Here is a 25,243-nt window from a genome sequence, read left to right on the forward strand (position 1 = left end):
CCATTCAGTTTCTCTTTGTGAAGAATATGCAGACATAAAGCGTCACTGAATTGTTGCAATACCACCAACACAATTTGGTCATCTGTGTCGACCTTAAAATGATATGCTTCCTTCTTGGTCAGTAACGCTGACACACCAAGTATCCCTGTTATCTGTGCATGTGGGACAGCAGAGCTCGTGAGAAGCATTGGGTGGAAAGGAATTGGCCTCCAAGATCTGCCCTAAAACCAGCTGATCAAAACATTCTACTTGTTGATAGAAAGAATATTATATTCCCACCTCATCAAACTGGGTCTGATGAAGCAGTTCGTTAAAGCTTTGCCAACTGAAGGAGAATGTTTCAAGTACCTCATTTTGGCATTTCCTAGCCGGTCATTTGAAAAATAAAGGCCGGTGTGTTTGATGGTCCACAGATTCGGCAGCTCATCAAAGATGAACATTTCATCAGGACAATGTCAGAAGTCAAAAAGAATACCTGGTTATCATTCAAAGCCATTGTCAAGGTCTTTCTTGTAAACACACAAGCAAATAATTAAACAGAAATTGACCATAAACTCTCGAAGAGCTACAAAATGCCTGGTTGCAATATGAGCATCTAGGTGCATTTTCTGCATAGCCATCTTCCTAACTTCCGGCGGGACTGGCCTAACACTGAACACTCTAGGAAAAGCTATAAGTGTAATTTTTTACCTTAACCGCTTACCCGATTAATTTTTAATTGTTTTCCTGTAAAAAAAATGTCATAGACTAACATGAGAGTAACAGGGAGAGTACCCTGTATCGTAAAAACTGGATGTGATTGCAGAAAACTGGGGTCATTTCTGGACTCACCACCCAAAAATTAGTAAAAAAAACAAGTAATACTATGCAATGTTCATAGACAGAATAGGAAAGAGTTACTAAGAATTACACCTCAAATATAGAACAAGAGAAGTGATACTGTTACATCAACATAAATAATTTTTAGCTTTAGAAATCTAGTCCCTGTTAACAGCCTGGTTCTAGAATCAGAGGGATCTCCACAGAATACAGGATCAAGTTAAAGGCTAACACTGGTAAAGTGTCTGTGCTTCCAATGCTGCTGTATTATTTTACCTGTAGCCTTAAAACAGGCTTTACACCTAATGCTAACACATGCCATTCTTTTTTCTTACAGCTTGCAGTGATATAGACCGATGGCCTGCTCCTGTGCCAGGGAAGACTCTGCACCTGCCAATCATGGGGCTCGTCGTTAAGGTATGAAACGTAAGAGCGTAAGATCTTACTGAAGCTAAACTTTACTATTCTGATACTATAAGGCTGGATGGAGGAGCTGTGCAAATAGAACTGTCTACCATCTTTGTTCTCCTTTGCATTTAAACTACTCAGTGTACTCGATGGTCTTGTGTGGTAAATTAATATCACGTTCTGTGCTTGTATGAGTCTGTTATTTCCCGGGCAGATTGGAATTGCCTATCTTCTTGCATGCCCCTCCTTTGGGTTACCTATTAGAATATATAGATCCTCCTGGTTTTATGAACTGCAGATAGGCCTGATCAGATTGGCCTGATTTAATAAAGCTCTCCATGTTTGGAAAGGATACACTTTCATCAGTGAGCCTGAGTGATCCAGCTAACCTGGAATGGATTTCTTATAAGTCATTTACTTTTTGTTAGCAATTGTTTTTAATCTTGGACCAGATCCGTTGCAAGTTTGTTGGATCATCCAGCTTCACTAATAAATTTGTAACCTGTTCAGCCTTGGAGAGCTTTAATAAATTAGTCCCAGTTAGTGGAGACTGATTTGTCTTATTAAACCTTTTAGTCTGCTGGCATAGCCTCCACAACTTTGTATGGATGAATGAAGCTGTCACCCGGGTTTACACAAATGCAGGTAACAGTGGATAGAAGATGCACAGGGATGCTTTATTGTAAATGCAATAAACCCTGATATAGCAGATGAATGGAGACTACCACGCTATAGCGTAAATATCTGGGAATGGGGAATGCTAATTTCTATACCACTTCAATTCCCTTGATTTGAACGCTATATAACGGTGTAAAAAAAAGTTTCCTTGCATGCCCTTTGCACATGGTCTATTGTTAGTCTGAGGTTAACAAGCACATGGCCATGTAGGAAAGTATACCTGTGCAGGACTATAGCTTCACTGCAGCACTGCCATGTTACCAAGGCCCTGTAAAATGCCATTGATCTGCAGGAAAAGGGTAAAGTGATGAGCTTCTATACAGAGACACTCTGAGACTTAACGGTTAATGTTCAAAGTGTCCTGTATTAAAAAATACAGATCTTCTATGCACTGCATGTGAAAATATGGATATTCCTAAATGAGTATGCTAGAATTGACCTAGACATAAAAAAAATTTATAGATGTGTCCTATTGTAGGAAACGTCTGAAAAGTTAATTTCACTTAAACATTTATTTTCTTAATTTTGTCTGAAACTCTTCAAAAGTGCTGTCCATGGTGTCTGAGTGTGCCTAAAGCTTCAAAGCTGTATTAGATCTAAGGCATAGCTACTTTTGACTTAAAAAAAAATTTGGAGTGAAATTTGTTGATGCCATGACTGCTGACTGCTTCCTTGCTGGTGGCTTTGGCTTGGGGAAGGAAAGCCCTACGTTCAATTCCTTCATTTAAATTGTAGCAGAATTTTGCTTTATTATGTGATTCCTTCAACAGATAGTGACAGCTGCACAATTTGTTGGCTTTATTTATGTCAATAAATGACTATATCTAATGGAACAAGATGGATATTTAAAGTGGAACCCTGGTAATAAAGACTGAATAAACAAATAAAATATATTTATGAAAACTGCTTACCTACCAATTCTATTGCATTTCTGTCTGTTATTACTGAGGTTAACACAGCCCTGTAGATACTAAAGCCAGTCTGGAGACCTGACTTTTTTAGTCAATATAGTTGGGTACTTTACCAGGTCTATCCCTCAGCCTTTGATTGGACAGTGAAAGGAGAAGCAGCAATATGCTTCTCTCTCTGTAAGCTCTGTCCTTCAGTTTGTTTGTAACATGTTAGCACATGAGCACTGCGGCACACTTGTCTCATGTCATGTTGCTTCTTCTTCTAAAAATCTTGGCTCTTCTATACAGGTGATTGCAAAAGGTAAAATCGGATACCAAAACACACATAATGATTGTTTTAATGGGGACATATTCACCTAAATTGGTGGGGTTGTCTGCCTACTTGGAGTTCACTATTCATATTCTGTACAACACTTTTTCATTGTTCTATCCTAAAATATTCAAATGAATAGTTTTGAAAGTTTTGATAAAAGGCAGTTTTCCTTTAATATTTTCATTGCAGTTTCTTTTTTTTTTTTTTTGTGAATTTTAACTTCTTAACTACTTTTTGTACAGCTTTACCTACTGATATCTCTTTTAGGTGCGGATACCAACAAAACATGATAAGCCAGGGACAACGCAATTGGTGGACATGACCCAACAGGTGACAGTGCTTAACTGGGGACTTCAGCCTATGCATTTGATTTTTATTCTATATATACATCCCACTTTCTTGGTTATGTGGAAGTTGGTTCATTTTTAAGTAAACTTCTCACAAAGGAAGACCTTTAAAAAGTCTTTTCATCTCCAGCAACTTGATCGCTAGTTGAGCCATACACTTGTTTATTCGATATATCCTTCTCCCTTTCTCTAATATTCTGCGCTGTGCCCACCTTCTGTTCTCAGAGAATCAAACACCAGAAAATGATGTCTATGCAGGCAGATATCGGTGACTGGGGCCTTTGCCTCTTTGATCAAAGATGGCGGCTCTTAAATTGACAACCCATCAGTGAATCATGTGCTGGATACAATTAAAGCAAAGTAATTGACAAAGATAAGCATGATAAGCTACCTAGAGGGGTCTTTTAATCAGTTATATCCTAATACATAGTAATGTAATTATATTTGCTGGAAGTTACAAAGTTGATTCTCCAAGAAAAGCAGTGTTAACCATTTCGGATCAATATTTCTATTCCTTTTGCAAGCATAAGAAGGCAGGGTGTAGATAGAATGTCAAAATACACAGCCTATATACAGTATATAATAAAGCAGTGTTTTTCAGCAAGGGTTCCATAAAACCCTAGGATTCTTCCAGAGGTTTCTAGGGGTTCCTTGAGCAATGAGCAGTTTGTAAGTCTCAGGTCAGTTTAATAATTACCAGTGCACTTTTTGGCCCTTTGTAAGGATGGCATTCTTCCCACTACGCTAATGTGCTGTGAGCTATGGATGTACTAATTATATTAGGGGTTATTACCCTGAAAGTTATTACATGTTAAACAGAGAAACACTTATAAAAGATAGACTTTTTTTTATCAAGTAATAACCTAGTACATCAGCAGTCTCTGAAAACAGCCCACCCACTCTCCCATCACTGGCTCAGACCTGCAATGGGACAGCGGGCAGGTTCTGGCATCATGATATCGCTTTGGGGGAAATTTCTTGTCCTTTGACTGACACGTGGCTCCACACACATGCGTGGTCCGGAGTCCGTAAATTTAGTGGTCCATGATGTTCAAAAGGTTGGGGACCACTGTGGTACATCCCGGGGTGGGTCACTATTTTCAGAAACACAGGGAGAGTTTTGGACAAAATGGACAAATTTGAAATGGAGACCCCAAATTTACAGCATTTCAGCTTTGTGCACACCCTACTACTCTGTCAATTGGGGCCCTATTGTAGGTAGGGATCGCAAGTGATTTCCCACTTTGCCCTCACCTAAATCAGGCCCTGCAATAACCCCTTTTGCACATTTATTTTCAATATTCCTTTAATTGTGGCTCATATTTACAAAACATTATCCTTCGACATACATGATATATTTATGAAGTTCTGTTTGTATATGTTTGTCTGTTTTTTTTGCACAAACGCCAAACTGTGATGATAATTTGGTAAGAGGCAGCAGTACTGATTTTTCTGGCATCTAAAACTCTTGGTCAACTTTTATTTTTTTTTAACATTTTTTATTTAGGGTTTTACAATAACAAAAGATAGGGATGGAGAAGGGGGCACAAAAAGGGGATATTTATCATTATATCAATACTGAATTCAGAATACAAAATAGAACAGAGTATTGCATCAATTCCAAAAAGAATAAATAAGGAGAGAGAATAATCCACATGTACATCTGTTTGGGAGCATTGGTCCCCTAATGCTGGACCCTAACACCAAACCTTTGTCAACCAAATAAAATAAATATAAAGTGGGGATACCACAAACAAGATGACAGCGCAGGGGAACGGTGTACCCCTTTTTGTTATTATTGTATGTCTGAGAGACCTGAAGACCATGGTAAAGTGTAATTTCCATGTAATGTTAACAATGTAAGAGCGGCGGGGGGGGGGTTCAAGGATTACCGTACCACAATATTATTAGGGTATTTGGGAACTGGATGTCCGGGGATAAATCGTGTCTCCAAATTTTTTATACAATGGGCTGTGCTAAGGGGGATATCATAAATCTGGGCGTCTACTATTCTCAATCGACTCTTGATCAACTTTTATTGAATGTTAATGACAAATTTTTTTCTGTGCCTCTTCTAGACAGATGCACACATTTCTGTGGCATTACCAACCATCCATGAAGTCGATTTGTTCAGGTAAAAGCAACACAGGATGTAATGTCACCTTACTGCCTATCTCTCAGCTATTCCTTTTTGTTGTAGAATTAATTGATAAAACATACATGTTACATTGTATAAGCCAGCGGTCCGCAAGACAATTATGGTGGTCCTCGGCTCAGTCCCCTGTATGGGCACAACCTGCCCACTCTCCTGTTGCAGGCTAAGACCTGCTTTCTAAACATTCTAGGGGGACGGAAGCGCATGGCTGTGGACACAACTTTTGTTGCAACAGCCCTGCACCACTGTCCCCCTTGGAATTTAGCAAGCAGGTCTTGGCCTGCGATGGGAGAGTAAGCAGGTTCTGGCATCATGACGTCACTCTGCAGGAAGTTTCTTCCCCTGTGAGTGACACACGGCTCCCCGCACATGCAAGGTCCGGATTCCATGGATTTAGTGGTCCTTGAGGTCCCAAAGGTTGGTGACCACTAGAACAGTGGAGTTGTTCACGGAAGGTAGCAGTTCTGGGCTTTGAGAGGTCGTTAACATATCCAGTCTCCATATCCAGAATGGGTAATGATGGGATGGGTTCTCTTGGAGGTTTATCACAGTACCCTTTGATGTTTGTTTTCTGTAAGCTCAGGTTCATGGTATATTAAAAAATTGTTCTGTCACTTGATTTACAACAGTTTTCTCTTTTTGTGTAGGTGCTTTTCCCCAGTCTTCTTCCATATACAGCTGCTTTGGGAATTGGTATTATTGGGGGAACCCCTGGTGGTAATGGCTCCCTCCCCATCACAGTCCTCTGAAACTGTCTTAGCCCTTGTAGGGTAAGTTTCAACAAAGGCTTTTTGGAATTGTATGGACTAAATTCAAATATTTGTGAATTTGTCACTCCGTGTGTTAGAAATTGCAGCAAGTCACATAGGGCTCTCTTTGTTTCTTAGCTGGAGAACTTCCAGCACCCTCTACCCAGTGTTTCTATTTTTTAACTTGGGGGGGACCCCAAAAATAACTTTTTAGATCTTAAGGACCGCCTGCTTTATTTACTAAAGTCACAGCTCACAATGCTGCCAAGTGGGGAGTCACCTTTACAGAGTGCCAAAAAGACCATTGGTGTCAGCTATACTGACCTGGGAGTCACATACTGCTCCTTGGTCAGGGAACCCCCTGCAACCTCTTGAGGGTTCCTAGGGTTTCACTGAACCCTGGTGTATCCTGACCCTTGGCATTAAAATGAATTGGACTTAGGTAAAGCAGAGAAAAATACAGCAGATATAACTTGAATTTTAAAGTCATGCTGACCTAAAAATCAGAGGTTTGGGCTGCACAAAGCTGCATTGTAAAAATAAATGTAATTGCATTTTCTTGATAATATAATAACACAGATGTCATTATTGTCAGAGCAGTGTGTTATCTCCAAGCTCTATTTGCATTGATTCATTAGGCTTGTAGAATAGGAAAATGTTTTTAATGTTTTTGTTGTGATTATAATTAGTACATCTAAAAGCATTATTAAATCTGGTATATAAACAATATAAACACGGTTATTAGACAGGCACATCAGCACAGTTCCATTATTTTGTAAAGGTCAATTGCATCCTAGCTATTTATTACTGTAAGGCAGCCAGACTGAATATACAGTAATAAATAATATGTATAATAATAATAAATATGAATGTTCAGGCAGATACGTTAGACTGTTGGATAGTCTGGCCACTGCTTGTGTTTGATAGCCAAGGTCTAAATCTCTCTGCAAGAACAGTGTTTTTAACTGTAAAAAACAAAAAGTCCAAGTTTACTGAATATGGGCCTTGACTGCCTTACAGCAATAAACACCATGGGTTCAGTTGGGCCTCAAGACTTTGTACCCAAGGCAAAATTACATTACTTCTGCAAAGGGGGCCCCAAGCTAACTTATTCACCTTTCTAGTCTCTTCCAAGTTGATCCTTGTTACCTTGTTTAGCTTACAAAGAAAATGTTCATGTTCACCAAAAATTGCAAGCCATTCTTATTGCCATAAGACAGTGCCGCCCCCTATTGTTTAATATAGTTAATGTTTTCTGCAAAAAATAGGTCAAAATATATAAAAGTCTTATTATGCTGTATTTTCTCTTCAAGTAATAAACCAAACAAACTGACTTGAAACGTGTGTAACCAGGAATCATGGAGAGACCTTGAACTGGTGGCTTTGTAACTTTCAGGGTAAAAAAATAAGCTATCTATTATTATTATTTAGTATGTGTATATTCTTCAAAATGTGTTTTATTTAACACTTTATGCTCTGGGCTAATTGGTATCATTATTAAAAGTCTCACAAACCTAAAAAATATATAACTAAGCCAAGATTTGTACTCTGATTTCCTTCTGTGCTATATTTTTTTTTTTACCTAGATGCATATCGCCCCTAAAATACTGCAGTGATTTTAGACCATACTTCACCATTCATGATTCAGAATTCAAGGAATATACCACCAGAACACAGGCACCGTAAGTATTACTTGTTGGTTTCTAGCGGTTTGCTTCATTTGGTGTCTTTAAAGTGCTGATTTTTAAATGCAGACTAATTGAAACTCCTAGACATTGGTACAGGATGAATTCTGAATGCGGGTTGCTTTGGTGACATGACTGTTGACTTTGTACACCGCTGTGTAATATATTGATGCTATATAAATACTGGCTAATAATAATAATAATAATGGATAAGTCACTTAAAATTTAACAACTGTTGATTGAATAATCATTTGCAGGGTCTTATGGGATAAATCACTAAGCACAGGTTGAGCTATGGACCAACTGCAGGTTTATAATAGATTCTGTAGAACACAGATCAAATTGTTAAATATCAGTTCCTTTTATAACTTTTTCCCTAGCTTTCTGACATCTCTCTAGTATCATGTTTTATGGTAATTCATGTTTGAAGAGAAGTGTATGTAAAAGGTAAAAAATGAACTGCTCTTGGTAAGGTCATATCAGAAATTCAGATTGGTCATATGCCCTGTGAAAACTTTTTGTGCCCTCTTTCTTCTTTTCTGTGACCTTGTTGGGTTGTACTTGAGGTTGATCTAAGCATTAAACTTCATGCTATTTTTGTCACCGATATGGTGAGGTACATAAGGGACACTTTCTGTCACATCTTTACCATGTCCCATTCTTTTTAGGCCTTCTGTCATTTTTGGTGTCACCAACCCATTCTTCGCAAAAACACTGCAGCATTGGCCACATATCATCCGGATCGGCGATGTAAAACTGGCAGGTAAGACTTTAATTTGGAACACTGGGGATAAACCAAACCCTAGGTATTGTATTTTAGTCTGTTATTTAATTTTATATGTTGAATGTGTGAATGTATAGTGTTATATGTGTTTATAATGTGTGAAAAAAAAGTATTTTTCTGCAAGGTCTACTTTAAGAAAGAGCGCATTTGATCATTTTAAGCTTTGACTAGTCGCCTTTTTGACTCAAACTATGTTTTATCACCTTACTTTCAGATTACCTTCAGAGCTCTCAATGCTTATTTACCTAATAAGTAGTCCCCCCTTTAAGGTCTTCATCATCTATCCAACATCTGGGTTTTAGATACCTGGTTAGAATGCTAGTTCTGTGTGGTTAGTAGTTTGTCCCTATTTCAAAAGTGTATGAAATAAATATATTGAATGGCAACCATGTGGAACATGAGGCCCTGTCACAAACTTAAAAAGTACGAACAAAAGCACTTATAAATTTAACATTTTTTTTTTGTTTTTTCAGTAAATTATTTTTTGTATTCATTTGTAAGGTGCCTGTGAACTTATTAAGAGTAATTTACAACAACCCTATCCCTTCTTGCATGTCATAGCTCCCTTCTTTTATGGGAGTTTCTCAATACTGTTGGTGATGGCCCAGCTCTTCTACCCTTCCCTTTAAATCCCAGAGTTACCTTTTTGCAGTTGTTGGGAAATTACCAAAGGGGAATGTAATATATTTTTAAGTAACAGCTCTTGGTCTGCTGGTATTACTTCCATCACATTCTGCCTATCATCATCCTAGGGGGTTTTGAATGGCTGTATTTTTTAGTGGCTTAATACATTCCTAAAATATTTAATGCACATATAATCTTATATGAAATTTTTTGTTGGAATTTATAGAATAGAGAAAGGGTATCTAAGGTAACAATTAAAAAATTGCAGAAAATGTACTGTAGTTTCCCTTTGAAAGCCCTGACGAATATATGACTGATATTGCTAAACTTATTCAAATAAAGCATGTAAATGGACAGTTCATAATGGAATATTTCACCAGATTTCAGTATGATTCATAAATTATTTATTTTTAATATTGCAGGAGATGTTCCCAAACAGGTCAAAGTAAAGAAACTGAAAACACTAAAGACATTGGACTCAAAGCCTGGTAAGCATATTTCATTATGCTGCAATAAATAAACATAACATTTAGGTTAATTGTTTTTTATTTATTTTTTTATTTCTTTTAGGTGTTTATAGCTCCTACAAGCCATATTTGAACAAAGATGAAGAGATCATTAAACAGTTGCAGAAGGTAATGTACTTTTCACATTTATTCGCACTTATATTAATAAACAGGATTTTTATAGCACCAACATATAACTCAGTGATGAATATTAAATAGGAGTTGGAAATGACAGACAGATACAGATAGTGACACAGAATGAGGAGAGGACCCTGTCCCAAAGAGCTTACAATCTAGGAGGTGAGGGAAGTATCACACATTCATATTTTATTAATTGTTTGTAAGGAAATTGTAGCGTTTCCCTTTCCATGGTCACTGTGCCTACGTAACCCGTCAGCATGTTCCCTGTTAACATGTTGGCTCCTTGTATTGCCCCTCATTCTGCCAGTGCTGGTGTACAAGGTAGGAAGCCGATATCAAGGTACTTATGCTAATATATGTAAAAAATACATACTAGACAATCACACTTAGAAGTTTAGCTTTCATAGAATAATGTAGAATACAGAATTTTACAGCTATTGGAGGTAAGGAATCATCACAAAGTTAATTTTTAGTATGTTTTAATTCCTATGGCAAGCATCTAGCACAGGGGTGTCCACACTTTTTTTGCCTGGAGAGCTACTTTTAAAATGACTAAGTCATTAACTTGGACTTAATAACTCCTGTGCGTGGTAGAGTTTATTTTGAAAGGCAGGGGTCCACGATCTACTCGCGTTGCCTTTGCGATCTAACGGTAGATTGTGATCCACCTGTTGGGCACCCCTGATTTAGCACTACTAGGTGTGTAAGGTGCAGAAATCTAGCTGTTGCCTTATACAAGTGGAGGGAGAGCCATGTTCTCGCAATATTTATATTTTTTATTTCACTTTCAAACAGAACATCATAGTTTGTTGAGAATCTAGTGTTTCAGGGGTTGTGTGGATGGTTCAGTGGTTATCACTTTTGGTGCTGCAGAGATGGGTCTGTGGTTGGGCCAGGACACTACCTGCAAGGCATGTGCTTATTCTCCCCAGGTTTGCATGGGTTGTTCCCCAAGCATTCCAGTTTTCCCCCTCACCTATAAAAACATTTAATTTGAATATTTACCTTCTCTAGAAACTGTGTTTGGTATAGAGCTGCCACCACCCCATCTCCCCCCCACCACCTCTCTTTTGCTCTGCACTGGTGAACTACTAAGTATGATTAAAGCTTGAAGCATCCTAAGATTTGTGATGTGAATACCCCAGGAGCCAATCATAAGCAGCCAATCACATCTGCAGTGGGGCATCGGTGGAAAAGGCCAGGTGACTGTGGCTGTGGAAATCAAAATAGTGACGTGGGATAAAATCTCCCTTAGAAGAGTGCCAGTTGTGAAAAGACAATGTTGGATTTGCTGGGCTACTAAGTATAGTGATAAAATATAGGAACAACAAGGTTAGGGAGCTTTTAGTTAGGCTACCTACACACATGCAATTGTTCTTGTCCGATAATCAGCTCAGGGCCCTTATTGGACGATAATCTTACATGTGTACATCGATGAACAATCGTAATGGAAGTGATAGGGAGAGAGCACAGCTGAGTGCCACTCCATCGTTCTCCCTTTCCCCTCTCCATAGAGCAGAACGGTGCTGTATGTACAACACTCGTTCATGCATCGTGCAGGTGTTTGTCGTTGGAAAGGATCGTGAAAGATCCTTTCCAACGACAATGATTGCACATGTGTACATAGCCTTAGTCATTGAGGGAGAGTAGTTAATTTTAACAATATATAAATTGCAGGGTGGTGCTCTTTTTTTTTTTTTTTTTTTTTTTTTTTTTTTGTGGCATTTGGGAACAACTTAACAAAAGGTTATTTTTTTTGTTTTGTTTTTAGAATGTTATACAATCATTAGTTTCTATAAATCAAATGCCACTTACTACAAAGGAAAGAAAAAAAAAAGCGGAAGGATTTCGACCATGACATCCATTGCTTTACATGACAGTTGTCATTACAGGTCCAGGATTTTCATAGTGAAATTGGCAGTGTGGCTAATGAGCCAGAAGGCCAGTGTCAGATCCTGTATAGGTTTAGGTGCTGGGAGACTGACCCCAGACATCACCGTCTGTCATAGCTCTCCCAGGCGTGTTACTTGTTGTTTCAGGAAAGAGAATAGTGTCTGCCGCCAAGAACATAATGTAAATCTCTGCGTGATAGTTGAAGCTATGTGCAGGCACACTGAGTGTGACAGATTGTGCAGAGAGCAGTGGAATACCGAGCCCTGCAGGCAGAAATATATTCTGTGATAGCTGATACAAGAGGGAATTGCATAACAGATTATAAAATATTCTATGAAATGCCAGCAAATTAAAACAAGTAGCTTTTTTTGTCTTTGTCTAAATTTAAACAGATGCACACAGTTTTGTCCAAGTGAATAAAGATTTTACTAGAGTTGGGCTTTAAAGTGCACCTATGCCTAGACTATGGACATTAAAGTTGAATTTAGGGTAGTAAATCTTGGCAGTAATATTTACCCTTTAAGTCGATCTTTTTACACATCAAGAGTTAGAAGCTCATATGGTCTAGGTTCCTTTCTCCAACTTTTTAACATGAGGGAACCCTTTAATTTAGCTTTCAGGCCTTCATAGAACCCATTCTATAATTACTATATCCACAGCTCCAGGTATATTGGCCTGGTGGTCATTGGGAAGATTTCCTCTTGCATTGCTGACCATTGAGAAGAATTTCACCCTTACAGATAGCCAAAAAGTTTATTGTTTTCACTTAAACTGACCTGAGGGGGAGAATTTTTTCATTGCTCAAGGAACCTCTAGAATCCTCTGAAGGAATCCTAAGGTTCCATGAAATCCTGGTTGTAAAACACTGCTCTAGGGTGTTGGCATAGGAAGTTATACTTACCTGATCACTCTTCCCTCCCAGCAGCCAGCACTTTGTACATTCTCTAACCTCTCTCCGTCCTCATGAACTATACGGGACTTCTCATTACAAGATTAATTATTTTCTGCAGTCCTGATTTCAACTTTAAAGTATTTATTATGACTTTTAACAAGCAGTAAAAATACATTTAGGGCACTTTTAGTACTCTCTCTTGTGTGGTGCTGTGTTAACACTAATGCTCAATGCAAAATACAAATTAAAAACCAAAAATTAAATATGCAGCATTTTTTTTCTGATGTAATCCACCACAATGCACAATAGTGTCTTCCCTTTATTATGGTGCAGTGCATCACATGTGCATTAGTCATGGCATTGGCATATAATTAAATCTGATTGGCACTGCAATACGCTAGCATACATAACATTACTGGATTGCACTGCCCTTAAACTCTAACAAACCCCTCTAACAACATGTGTTTCAAAGTAATTAATTCTTAAAGCAATTACCGGTATTAGCTTCTAGAGTGCAGTTTTAGTCAGTTCACATAACATGTTCACACAACATGTTCACACAGTGAAGTGTTGTACACTGTGCATTCTATTTCGTTCATACTGCTACCAATCACTGATATATGCTTTTTTGTCCATTTTGGTGGTTGCTTCTTTTAATATAATGAATAATGTCAGCATCATAATGGACAGGTGAGTGCACAGCATTATGCATTGCTGTATAAATTACAGCATATACATACAATAAAATGTAAAAGATTGTTGACTTCCCTATTGACAATAGGAATCTTTTGCTTTTTGCTTCTTCATGCAGTTGGTGCATCTTCTTCCTATTCATATATTGATGTGCATGACATGTAAATATGTAAATACCATTACTTGTAAATTTGTGTTTTAGGGTATTCAGCAGAAACGACCTACTGAAGCACAGAATGCCATTCTCCGCCGTCATTTCTTAGAACTTACACAAAGCTTCATCATTCCTCTGGTATGTGGGTGGCTAAAGGCAACGCTGTCTTGCTTGTAGACTTTTTTTTTTTCTCACCGTAGCTATTCTCATTTATTTTTCTGTTACTGTTATTGAAGGACACTTCTCCAAGTACATTGCTCACCTGTGTACCCCTCAATACATGTCCATGCATTAAAAAGTGCATTACCCTTACAATCTTATAAACCTACACCAATGCATTTTGTAAGTGCCACAATGCCATTAATCATCTTTGTCCCAATCTCCAAACTTCAGGTGTTAGCCAACTCTATGTCTCCACGTGCACAAACTCAGCAATTGTAGACACATTTTAGTAGTTCAGCTTTTTTAACATTTTTAAGGCAAGTGCTGAAGGCACTTTATCTGCTAAGTCATGTTCTGTCACCCCTGTTGAATGTTGGAGGAACTATGGTTGGTTATGATTAGTCACTTGTCCCTAAATGATCTTTTGTGCCATATTGTTGATCATCAGTGGATAATGCTTTGTAATCGAGTAAATGTGTAACAGCGCCATCCAATGGTGTGACCCAAGTAGGAACCATGATTCTTTTTCTAGTGGCATTTTCAGGCCAAAAAAAAAATCATGGTTAAAACTTGAGCAAATACTCTAATATTCCTTCTTCTGCACTGTGTTTCTGTGAGGTGTCAGAAACCAGCATGGAGAATAAAAAGCAGCACAGAAGTGCTCTCACCAAATCTTCCAAAGGTGGAAATCAGAGTCAGCACATCTAACACTGCAGATTTAACTCACTGCAGATATGACTATAGACACAGATGTGCCAAGGCACGCTCATGTACCAGGAAATGTACATTTTTATAATTGTATCCCATAAAATTTTGGTCTTTATCACTTGCCTCACTAAAGTTGAAAAGAAGTAGACCTGCAATTGTGTGGTCTAACATTTTTCAGTACAAGGCATATCAGAACATGAGACACAAAGGTCAGTCAAGCCAGTGTTGATTTTTTTTTAATATGAGCAATACTGGAGATTTTATCATTTGCTGACTTTGGTATATATTTTAGCAGCTCGCATTGGCAGATTTCCCCTACAGGGGATTTAAGCTGTGCTCTTTTCCTATCCAGTTCCTAAATCTCAATCCCAGTTTGTATAGTCTTCAGTCCTTTTAATGTGTTATTAATATAATCCTATAGGCTTGCAGTAAACCACTTGCATAATATTACAAGTTCTGTCACCAGATGTTGATTTGTTTAATATTTTGTTTTTTCAATTTTGTAATTGTTGCATACTCTATAGTCCTTAAAAAAAACTCCCTCCAATATGCCCCTGTGACAGGTACACTTTGTATCTTCTGCTTTTGTAGGAACGTTATGTGGCAAGTTTGATGCCATTGCTGAAGAGTATCTCAGCGTGGAAGGTAAGTATGTGATTTTTAACAGAGGTTTATTGTAGATGATAGGATAATTCTAGTGTTCATCCTTTTTTCTTTTGTGTGTGATACTTTATTAGAGTCCTCCACAGCCCAAGCCCTTCAGTCAGGAGGAGTTTATGAAGACATTAGAGAAGACAGGTCCTCAGCTCACTTCCCGGTTAAAGGGAGACTGGATCGGCTTATACAGGTTAGTAATACATCGATGATATTAATTGGTTAAGTTTTGTTCATGATGGAACAGCAGAGTGAATATAATTTGTATATAACACAAACATTCATGCCTGTTTTCCAAAAATTTAACGTCCTGGTAAAGAATATGTAACCCTCTTGTTTTTGGCGGGTATTGACTAGCTAAAAGACAGACACTTAGGCTAGGTTTTGACCTGTCACAAGTGTTTTGTTACTTGCACTACAGCACCTAAAGAACCAGAATCTGCTGAATTCACTGCAGGCAGAAGTGAACAGTACTGTACTACTCACTGCCGTCCCCATTCATTCTCTATGGGGCTGCTACAAGTAAAAGCTACTTGTAGTGTGTCCCCCAAGGCAGCGATTCACTAGCATGAGGAAGCCAAAACCTCACCGCAACCTCCTTTGCCATTTTAAACATAGCCCCAAATTAGCCATACACTATGCAGTATTTTCTATTGATTAGATGAGTGATTCATTCAAAAATCGATCATACTCATAAATGTGTCTATGATTTTTGTGCAGAATATCGATTAAAAGTTTATTAGATATGGTGAGTTGAAATTGAAATTTTGTGTCCTTGATATTTCAGTAGGATAAAATTGTGAAAGCAATCGTAATATTGATTGAATGTCAAACAAGTTAATATTATCTAAATACCTTTGGTTGATCACAATTAAGGTGATAAAAAATTAACTTTTTACAGTTGGCATCAGAACACAAATAGAAAGGAGATCTATCAGTGAGGACTTTTTTCAGGTGCAATGATTCACCTTCCTGCTAGATCTCTGAGGCTGACTGGGACGGGTGTTTTCTTACCCTGCCCAAAACAAAAAAGTGGCTTTCGTTAGTCTAAAGACCCTTAGGTTGGTTCCATAACAGTACATAAACCACCCCACATTGCAGGCCAGCGTTGTATTTGTTTACAGCTCTGCTGCTATTTCAGTGTATGAGCTTTGTATGCAAAACTGAGTATATGTATAGGAAAGACGTACACCATGTTTATTTCTTTGACCATCTGTTCTCATGGCACTTTGTAATAAATGGCTCTCATTCAGAAGGCTTTCATCCTATAGCTCTTCCTTTCGGTAAGCGGTTTGTGCTGAGCAGATTGCAGTAATTTATTCCTTGCCCAGAAGGATTCATCAGGCCATCTGCCATTATCCAGGGTCACAGGTTTTCTTTCATCATCATGGTAAATAAAAAGTCTGAAGGCATTCAGCTTCAGATATGACAACATCGATCATGTGGCTTGCATGTAAAGGTGGAAAAAAAAATTAAATCAAGACGTAGTATTAAGTATATTATCGGTACATGTGTGAACCCCATTGAGTTTTTTGAATTGTGCCTTTAATATATTTATTAATGTTATGTATTCTTTGTTAAAGGCATTTTTTGCGTTCACCTAACTTTGATGGCTGGTTCAGATCTCGGAGAAAAGAAATGATGCAGAAGCTAGAAGCTCTTCAGCTTGAAGCACTTTGTAATGAGGTAAGCCTAATTATTGTCTACCAAAGTGCATCAAATAGAACACAACCCAGTCTAATCCTCTCCTGCTCAGTTACTGGTACACAAATCAATAAATATTGCTGGGGACAGATGATTGTTGCCAATAAATGTAGAATAAAGGTGCTCTGTACAGACATCTCTGTTCTGTCCTGTCCTTTGGAAAAAGGAAGTGTAAGTGCAGGCCACCCTGCCACATCCTCTTTAATAGGAAATAGTTGCAGTCGTTACCTGTTGATCGTTGGCAATCCACCATGGTGGATCACTGACCATTGTCGTAGGACAGCTGTACCAACATAGATTTTCACTCACGGTAGAGAACAGGTAGCATCTGTATGAAGCTTTAGATTGCAGAGTGGTATGATACTAGTGGGCTCAAAAAGAGGTGACTATATGTTTTATATTTTCTTAACTTTAAATAGAGCCACCTAATTGGGAAAAGCAGTGTAAGCATTATGAGCCAGTCAGTGGACTTTTGCATATCATAGTTTCAGTCTTCAATGATAACATATAGTGTTACAGCAAGGGAAAACTGATCAGTACACTGCTACTTCTTTATTAGCCACAAAATCGGATATTTCCTGGTTTGGGATGTACTACTGAGTTTCAAATTTAAGTGAGTTTCAGGACCTAGTTATTCTGTCTGGCACAGTTACCTGGATCACAAGACCAAGAGTATAATTCACAAACGTAACATTACAATATTACCATTACCTTTTTTTTTTTCTTTCAAAGTGACAATTATTTTAAATTGGTTCCAATTAAATTTTAGAAATTATAGTCAAGTGACTGAAATTAGAACAACTTAGATTGGTGATAATGTACCTGTTCCGACTTACATACAAATTCTACCTATGAACAAACCTACTATCCCTATCTCGTATATGTAATGCAGGGACTACCTGTATTAGACATCTTTTAGAGGGTAAAAAAGTTAATATATTTTAAATGTGTATTTAGCTGTTTGCCTGGAGTTTAGCTTTTTCTCAACTTGGGCTATTTTTAATATATGTGATCAGTGACCATAATCAATCTTCGTAATTCTTCCTAATTCTAAGGATTTGCTGATCTGGGTACAGAAGCACACTGAAGTTGAATCTGTGGACCTGGTTTTAAAACTTAAAAATAAATTGGTAAGTACCCCTAAGACTATAGTAGATTGAGGCTATCATTGGGTCACATAGAGGGATTATAAATTTAATAATTTAAATAGAAGGGTTGTGTTTAGTTCTCATCCTCACTTATTTGTTTGTAGCGAAAATCACCTTCATTGTTACATGGTGATTTATTATTGTTGGATTTGTATTCAAACACTTTCGCTGAATTCATGATTGCCAAAAAAAAAACTCTTTCTCTCCTTGTATTGTTTGAATATAAGTTACTAAAATGGATTTAAAACTGGACCCACGCTATGTTTTCAAACAGAGAGCACTGTAACACATTGTGGAGATCTCTGGAGATGTGTTGCTACATTAGGAGGGTACCCATTTAAAACAAATGACACCACACTGTCACATGCATTGCAGTAACTAAAATCTAAAGGCCTTCTCCACTTGTAAAAAATAAAGCTTCCCTGGAGCAGTTTTAGAATAATCTTAACTATAATTATTGGTGTTTATTATTATTCTTGTTTTTACCAGGCTTTTGCACAGAGGGAACATCTTCCTGTAGGTGTGGACACATTACAGAAGCTTCAAGGACAGGTAGACACCATCATACAAGAGCTGCCTGAAGACTTGCGGGAAATCTTGCTCAAAACCAACAGCTCATGATACAGGTGGAGCCCAGGTAGTAGGACTTGCACAGCCACCAACAATGCATTAAAAGCAAGATTACTGGTCACCCCGGTGTATTGTGGGCTTTGTGAAACAGCTGAACAAATTCCTACCCAGAGAAACATCAAGATTTATTTTTCTAATGTTGTATTATAGACAGACTGATTTTTATGGACACAGAGGGATCGCCGGATACTGGGATTCTCTATCGTGGTAAAATCTAGATCATGTCTTAATGTGAACGTAGAGATGACAAAACCTAGACGAAAAATCCACTCCGTCATATTTTACTTCAGTGATCTTTAGCCCTTATTTAGAAATCTTTACTGGTTGTGTTGGCAGAGAATGATATGTTGGTTTATGTGGATGATAACATGCTGCTGCTCACAGCACTGTCTTGTTATTGGCAATCTGCTACTAGATAGAATAGTTGTATGGTAAGCCTCAAGTATAAGCTCCATTTCCTGGTGTGCGTACAGTATCCGGGGCATAAGCCTGAACCTACAAAGGGTGTAAAACAGTTTTGGGTCAGTGTGAAGCCAGAGAATCGCAGCTTCCATTTGAGGCTTTCAGTACAGGTTTTGGTTTGTGTTGAAATTCTATAGAAAAAAGCAACAGGACTGGCATTCCTCAAATTCATTGTACACTGCCAATCTAACAGGTGGTATATAACTGCCATAAATTGTGATTTTCTTTTCCTATTTATGAATTGTGCCAGTATTTTGATCATTACCCATCCAGAGCTGAGGTCCCGTGGACTTTAATATGAATATTTCAGCGTTTTGCATTATGTAGCTGGCTGAAGTCTGATTCCAAGTATCCAAGGATCCACGGGCTAGGAATGATCATAATGAAGGTGAAGGGGAGAGAGCACAGTGGGGTGGCGCTCCGTTGTTCTCCCCCCTCCCCTCTTTGTAGAGCAGAACGGTGATGTATGTACAACGCTGGTTCATGCATCCTGCAGTCTTTTGTCATTAGGAATGATCCTTTCCACCCACAATTAATGCAGCTCAAAAACAACCGGCGCTGACTGCAGATGGCCTTTTAAAGAGATTCTGACACCATCATTTTAAAATGTAAATTTTCACTTCAATGCTGATGAAAGACGGGCATTATCGACACTGGCAATACATCACAATAGCAGAGTTATGCAGTAGAGCAGTATTTACCTCTGTGGATTAGCTTTCTTGGTAGCCCCCAAAGTTGCGATCACTTCCAATGTGGCAGCAATGCCTTTGGCCCTCCTAACAAGAGACAGATGCCACAGGGACTAGCAGGAGGTCGCCTAATGACACTTGTCGGCATCAAGATTGACATGAAAACTGAAAGACCCTAACTATTATCTATGCAGTTCTGTCTTTCGGAGACTCCTCACTGTCTCCTGACACTTTTATGTATATTATCTAAACACTATGACTACTACATCAGAGCTGTGGATTAAATATTTGTTCTTTTTTTAGCCATTTACGCACATTTCCTGTGTACCAGGAGTCAGTATAGACACACTTGCTGTTTTCACAATGACAGTAAGGATTGGAATTCTTTAAAATATTGGTGATCTGTAGCTAGCTGTACACGTAGATATGGCCTGGTTTAGGTATATGTAACAACGGGTATCATTGGCATTGCTTTGTAGAAGAGGAATCGATCTCGCTGCAGGTAGTGTTAGACAAGGTACCCTAGTTTGTCTCGCTGACTCATTATCATCTGTCATTGTTATGAATTGTCATGATTTTAATATCTTCGCTTACCAAATACAATAAGGAGTCTTATCTGTAAAGGAGGTTGTTTTTATACTTCCTGGTGCTTGGTCACAGTCGAATAGAAGCACAATTCAGTGTTTTCCCAGCCCCTGTTAGCCGGGCGCACCTCCTGGCACTTTTCAGCAACCACCCGGCTGTTTTTGGGTGGTTACTGATGAGTTTGGTCACAATATATGGGCTGCCACCCGCTTACAGCTTCTGCCCACCCAGCCTAAAACATATTTCTGGGTTGAGCGCTGCAATTAATTTACATGTGATGCTTCAAGGAGACCAGTAACACACGACTGGTCAGTGATCTGACAGAGTGGGCGTGATTTTTATGTGTATAATGATACAGAGAACATTTGAAGAGTCTTTTGTAGGATGGGATCAGATGGTCTGACAGTGAAGCTCTATTTATTTCATAGTAAAGTCAACTCCTTCCGATTGTGTTTCTCCAGTCTGGATGCAGCAAAGTGAATACTGTGTGATTGCAACAGGTTAGTAAACCTGCAACATCCTCAGATATTTGCAGTTTGCATAATCCTTACACAGAGTCAAATTCAAGGATCAGTTTATGTATGGGCGCACAAAATAGCTCAAGGGAATGGCAGAGAATGGCCTTTAATGAACCTATCAGATACATTCCTGTAAAGAAATTGTAAAGGCCTCTTTAATTATTAAACTTTTTAGCATTATTTTCTATTTGCCTGTTCGGTAAATTAGTATTTTACTGCCAGTTTTAGGACACAAAAGCATTTTTGTAATCTTTTTTTTTTTTTTTTTTCCCATAAACGTGAATTGTTATAAGATTCTTCATTCAGCTGCAGCATGTAGCACAGCCCTGGTACCTTCATATGTGTATTGCAGCGCCCTCTAGTGGTAATGACCTGTAGCTGTATAAAGGGAGAGCTCTGCTGGGTTTTTTGGACAGCTTTAACTATCTTGTTGGGGAATAAAATGCAGCTCACTACACCTCTAGAATACATTTTCAACAGAAATGAGCTTTATAGCAGCCAGGTTCGCAATTAGATTTTGTAATATTCTGAATCTCCAGACATTGGTAGCTGTTTAGTTTTCGCTCCCTGTCAGGACTGTAATTCTGTTCCATTGTTAGACTGAACTGTCTGAACTCAGGACTAATAACTGAGACTCTTCTTCCCGGCTGTAAATTAATCAATTAACACAATATTTCAGTTTCTGTTCCTGCAATCTTGCCTCCACTTTTTTTATGACACTCTGACAGGGAGAGAATACATATTCAAGTAGGTTCTGAAAGGCTGCATTATTACAAAAATTTTAAGAGCTTATTACATATGAGACCGGTTCTCTTTATCCACAAACAGGACCTTCTTAGGGGAGGCATAATGGCTCAGGTGGGTAGTACTTCACCTTGCAGTGCAGGTTTGAATCTCGGCTATCTGTGTGGGGTTTGCATGATCTCTCCGCATTCGATGGGTTTCCCCTGGGCACTCTGCTTGCCCCCATACTTGCAAAAGAAATCATGCAGTTAGCTTTATTGTCTCCCTTAAAAAATGTCCTTGCTGTGTAAAATCAGGAGCAAAACCAAATCCAGTGTGAGCTGCCAGCTGGTGGTATGATATTGATGTATTATATTATAGCAGTAAGAAATAAACAACTTATTTAAGACAAAAAAAGATCGTCCTATGGAATAAATTACTTCTGTGTGTTCTGTTATGAGCAGACAGCCTAGGCAGGATAGAGACACCCCACAGCTTTGACTTTGCTTCTGACGGGGAAAATTCAAGTAAATAATAGTAATCTATGAAAGATAGGGGTGCATCATTATATTAACTTAAGAGTGAAGATCCAGATTAATACAAATACCCACTGCTGACTGGTTCTCTTTAATTTGTCTCTCCTACCTCACAACTGTTTACTATATTTGTAGAACCTTGTATAACACTGGCAACAAAAACTTGTGTCCTTTCTGTCATTCTTAAAGTAATACTAAAACTTATCATTAAATATTGAAGCCAGGCAGGTCCTTCATTGCAAAATGCACAGGCTTCCCTCGCCTTTTTTTTCACCATATTCGGCCATCTTCATTGGTCTGGATGAAACTTTTGCGCCTAACTGACATATCCTGGCATCTTACACTGCTCTGGGCATGTGCAAAAATAAATTCCTGCCAATCCTGCCTGCTTTTATTGTGGAATTCTCGTTCCCTTTTGTCTTTGAAATGAAGAATCTGCTTGTTTTATTAAGTTTTATCTTATTTGTGTCCTTGTAATGTAAAGTGTTAGACAATTACCTGATAGCAATTTGTTCTCCTTAAGATCTCTGTTTATTACATTAGTATTTAATCCTATCATCTATTGTGACAGCCACTCCACATCAGGCTCATTATAAAGTAAAATTGTTTTTATGTGTTTTTAATTTGTTATATTCATCCATTTATGGGTTAGGATTTCAATATGTGTAAAGGTGAAACTACCCTTCAATTTCCAGTGTATGCACACCCCAAATCCCACTTCTCATCAACATTTTCCTGTTGCCCCGGGTATGAATATGGTGAATAGATATTTTGGGGACTAGAAGAATATTGAAAGCAGACATTTATCTTGTATTAGTTATGGACAGAGCCGAGAGCGGCTACAATCCTTGCCCTGTTTTTATTGCTCTGTCTTTATTGGGGAGATTTTTAATCACTTCCTGTCTTAGTAACAGGATCTAAAATGGAAATTTACCTATGAAGGGTCAAAAATGACAAAACTCTGATTGGGAATCGTAAGTTTTTCACACTTTATTAGGTTTTTTTTTTTTTTGTTTCCCTCCTTTATCACTTCTGCCCAGGGAGTAGTAGTAGTCACCAAGACAGGAAGCAGTGGGAAATACTCTTGGAGAACAGAGACCGCAAAAAACAAATGACACGGATTTCAACCTTTTTTTTATCAGTGGCAAGTGCATTATTTTTTCTTTACAGAACAGACCAGTAGAATACCTCAAACGTGACATCAGTCATCAAGACAGGAAGTGAACAGAAATTTCCACAACAGGGACACAGACAGCAGTGTATCATGGTATAGGCTCTGACCTCTTCTTATCCCATCCTAATATTATATAAAGGTTCTGGTAGATTTGAAGAACAAGCCTCCTTTGTGTTTACCGGGATCCAAGGCCTCATGGCGCTGGACCTGTGTGAAGTAATTTACTGTGGCTTCACTCATAAACACACCATTGCGTCACAAAATGGCTGCCGTATTGCCATATTATTGTTTTTATCACAAAATGGCTGCCATATTGCCATATTATTGTTTTTATCACAAATTGGCTGCCATATTGGCACAATATTATTTTACTCACAAATTGGCTGCCTTGTTGAAGTGTATAGGTCATGCAGGTCCTGCTATTGCCAAGCTGGGTCTGCATTCAGTATTTTTTTTGTCCCTGATCCACAAGTGTGCATCAAGTGAAAGCTAGAGAGAAAAGAATGTTCTGGGTTAGTGACTCGCACAGTATCAAAAGCAAAGCAGTAACATTGCATCCAGGCTTGCATTCTTCAAAGGGATTCTGTCATGAGGAAAAAGGGGCCGAGCAGCACAGGCTGGGTAGGTAGTTACGGGTTCCTGCTCATACTCGCTCCATCATTCACAGCTGAATGTCATTCCATTCTGACAGGCAAGGCCATCTTTTGGTCCATTTATTGATAGTATTGACATAAGCCCCACTCTCTAACATTTCCATTGGTCTTCTTTCTAATGGGCAGTCAAATTGGCCAATAACAAGGCAGTAAATGGCAGACAAGCTTCCGTACTAGCCAATGGTGACTAAGCCTATCTATCTCTCCCTGTATCCTCTACATTTCTGTTAGAAAGGCTGAGATGGGCCATGACAGGAAAGTTTGGGTAGAAGCTGCAGGTATGTGGGGGCACCTTAAAGAGCCTGAACTTCAAACCTGTAACAACTGGCTCCTTTTCACCCAGTGACAGTCCTACTATAGCCTCTTCCAGCTACAAAATGGCTTCCTTGCACCAAGGTCATGTATCTAGCGACACAAAATGGCTGCCTCACCATCAGTCTAAACCTTCACGCACAATTGTTTTGCTCCAGATTCCGGTCATTTCCACCACTACTAATTTCCTTGTCATTTGCGTTAAATAAAGCCTTAGAAAGGTATACATTGTTACCTTGTTTTTTACAAACCATTTGTATTTTAATATTCTGAGAATTTTTATGCAAATATGCTGCTTCTAACCAGAGTTTCCTAACAAATGTCTATTTTATTGATCACAAAACCAGAATGTTTGCATTCCTTAATGCATTAAACCTACATTATGTATATTATGGGGCATCTTTTTGCGTTGTCTAGGTTCAAAGTTTTGTTACAGAACCAATTTTTTTTTGACTGTCTGCTAAAACACTGTATAATACTCTCCTAATACGCATGTTACATGCCACTCATCAAAGAATGTGTATTTTTCTAATACTGAATAAAGATGTCACTTTATATACAGCGTCCTTTGTATAGTTTATTTCATGGTGGGTGTGTGGGGGTGTGCTCTGGGTAGGTAGTGATTTGCTGCTATTGAGCTTCATACACACATCAATTAGAACTGCTTTTTGGGATTTTTTAGGTACCATAACTTGATTTACTCTATACAGTTAAAAATTCATATAATGTATTCATTTACATATATGCCTGTCAGCCATCTCATCATGGATGTCTGACCGATTCCTGAAACTCAACCTGGATAAAACGGGACTCATCATCATCTAGTCTTGGTC

The 25,243-nt window shown here is 38.3% G+C and overlaps 1 protein-coding gene across 1 annotated transcript in view; it reads left to right on the forward strand.

Moving 5' to 3' along the window:
• DENND6A (DENN domain containing 6A) overlaps positions 1–24,969 on the forward strand; it is a 43,677-nt gene extending 18,708 nt beyond the window's left edge. Inside the window, exons 7-20 of the mRNA XM_072420891.1 lie at positions 1,157–1,236; positions 3,397–3,459; positions 5,555–5,610; positions 6,279–6,401; positions 7,967–8,062; positions 8,734–8,828; positions 9,896–9,961; positions 10,044–10,108; positions 13,801–13,890; positions 15,214–15,267; positions 15,360–15,469; positions 16,860–16,962; positions 18,036–18,110; positions 18,618–24,969. Of these exons, the coding sequence (XP_072276992.1) occupies positions 1,157–1,236; positions 3,397–3,459; positions 5,555–5,610; positions 6,279–6,401; positions 7,967–8,062; positions 8,734–8,828; positions 9,896–9,961; positions 10,044–10,108; positions 13,801–13,890; positions 15,214–15,267; positions 15,360–15,469; positions 16,860–16,962; positions 18,036–18,110; positions 18,618–18,749 (1,208 nt within the window). The 3' untranslated portion in view covers positions 18,750–24,969. The remainder of the gene's footprint in view (positions 1–1,156; positions 1,237–3,396; positions 3,460–5,554; positions 5,611–6,278; positions 6,402–7,966; positions 8,063–8,733; positions 8,829–9,895; positions 9,962–10,043; positions 10,109–13,800; positions 13,891–15,213; positions 15,268–15,359; positions 15,470–16,859; positions 16,963–18,035; positions 18,111–18,617) is intronic.
• Positions 24,970–25,243: the final 274 nt, after the last annotated feature.

Source organism: Pyxicephalus adspersus, chromosome 8 (assembly GCF_032062135.1).
Source record: "Pyxicephalus adspersus chromosome 8, UCB_Pads_2.0, whole genome shotgun sequence".
In the NCBI taxonomy this organism is placed as follows: Eukaryota; Metazoa; Chordata; class Amphibia; order Anura; family Pyxicephalidae; genus Pyxicephalus; species Pyxicephalus adspersus.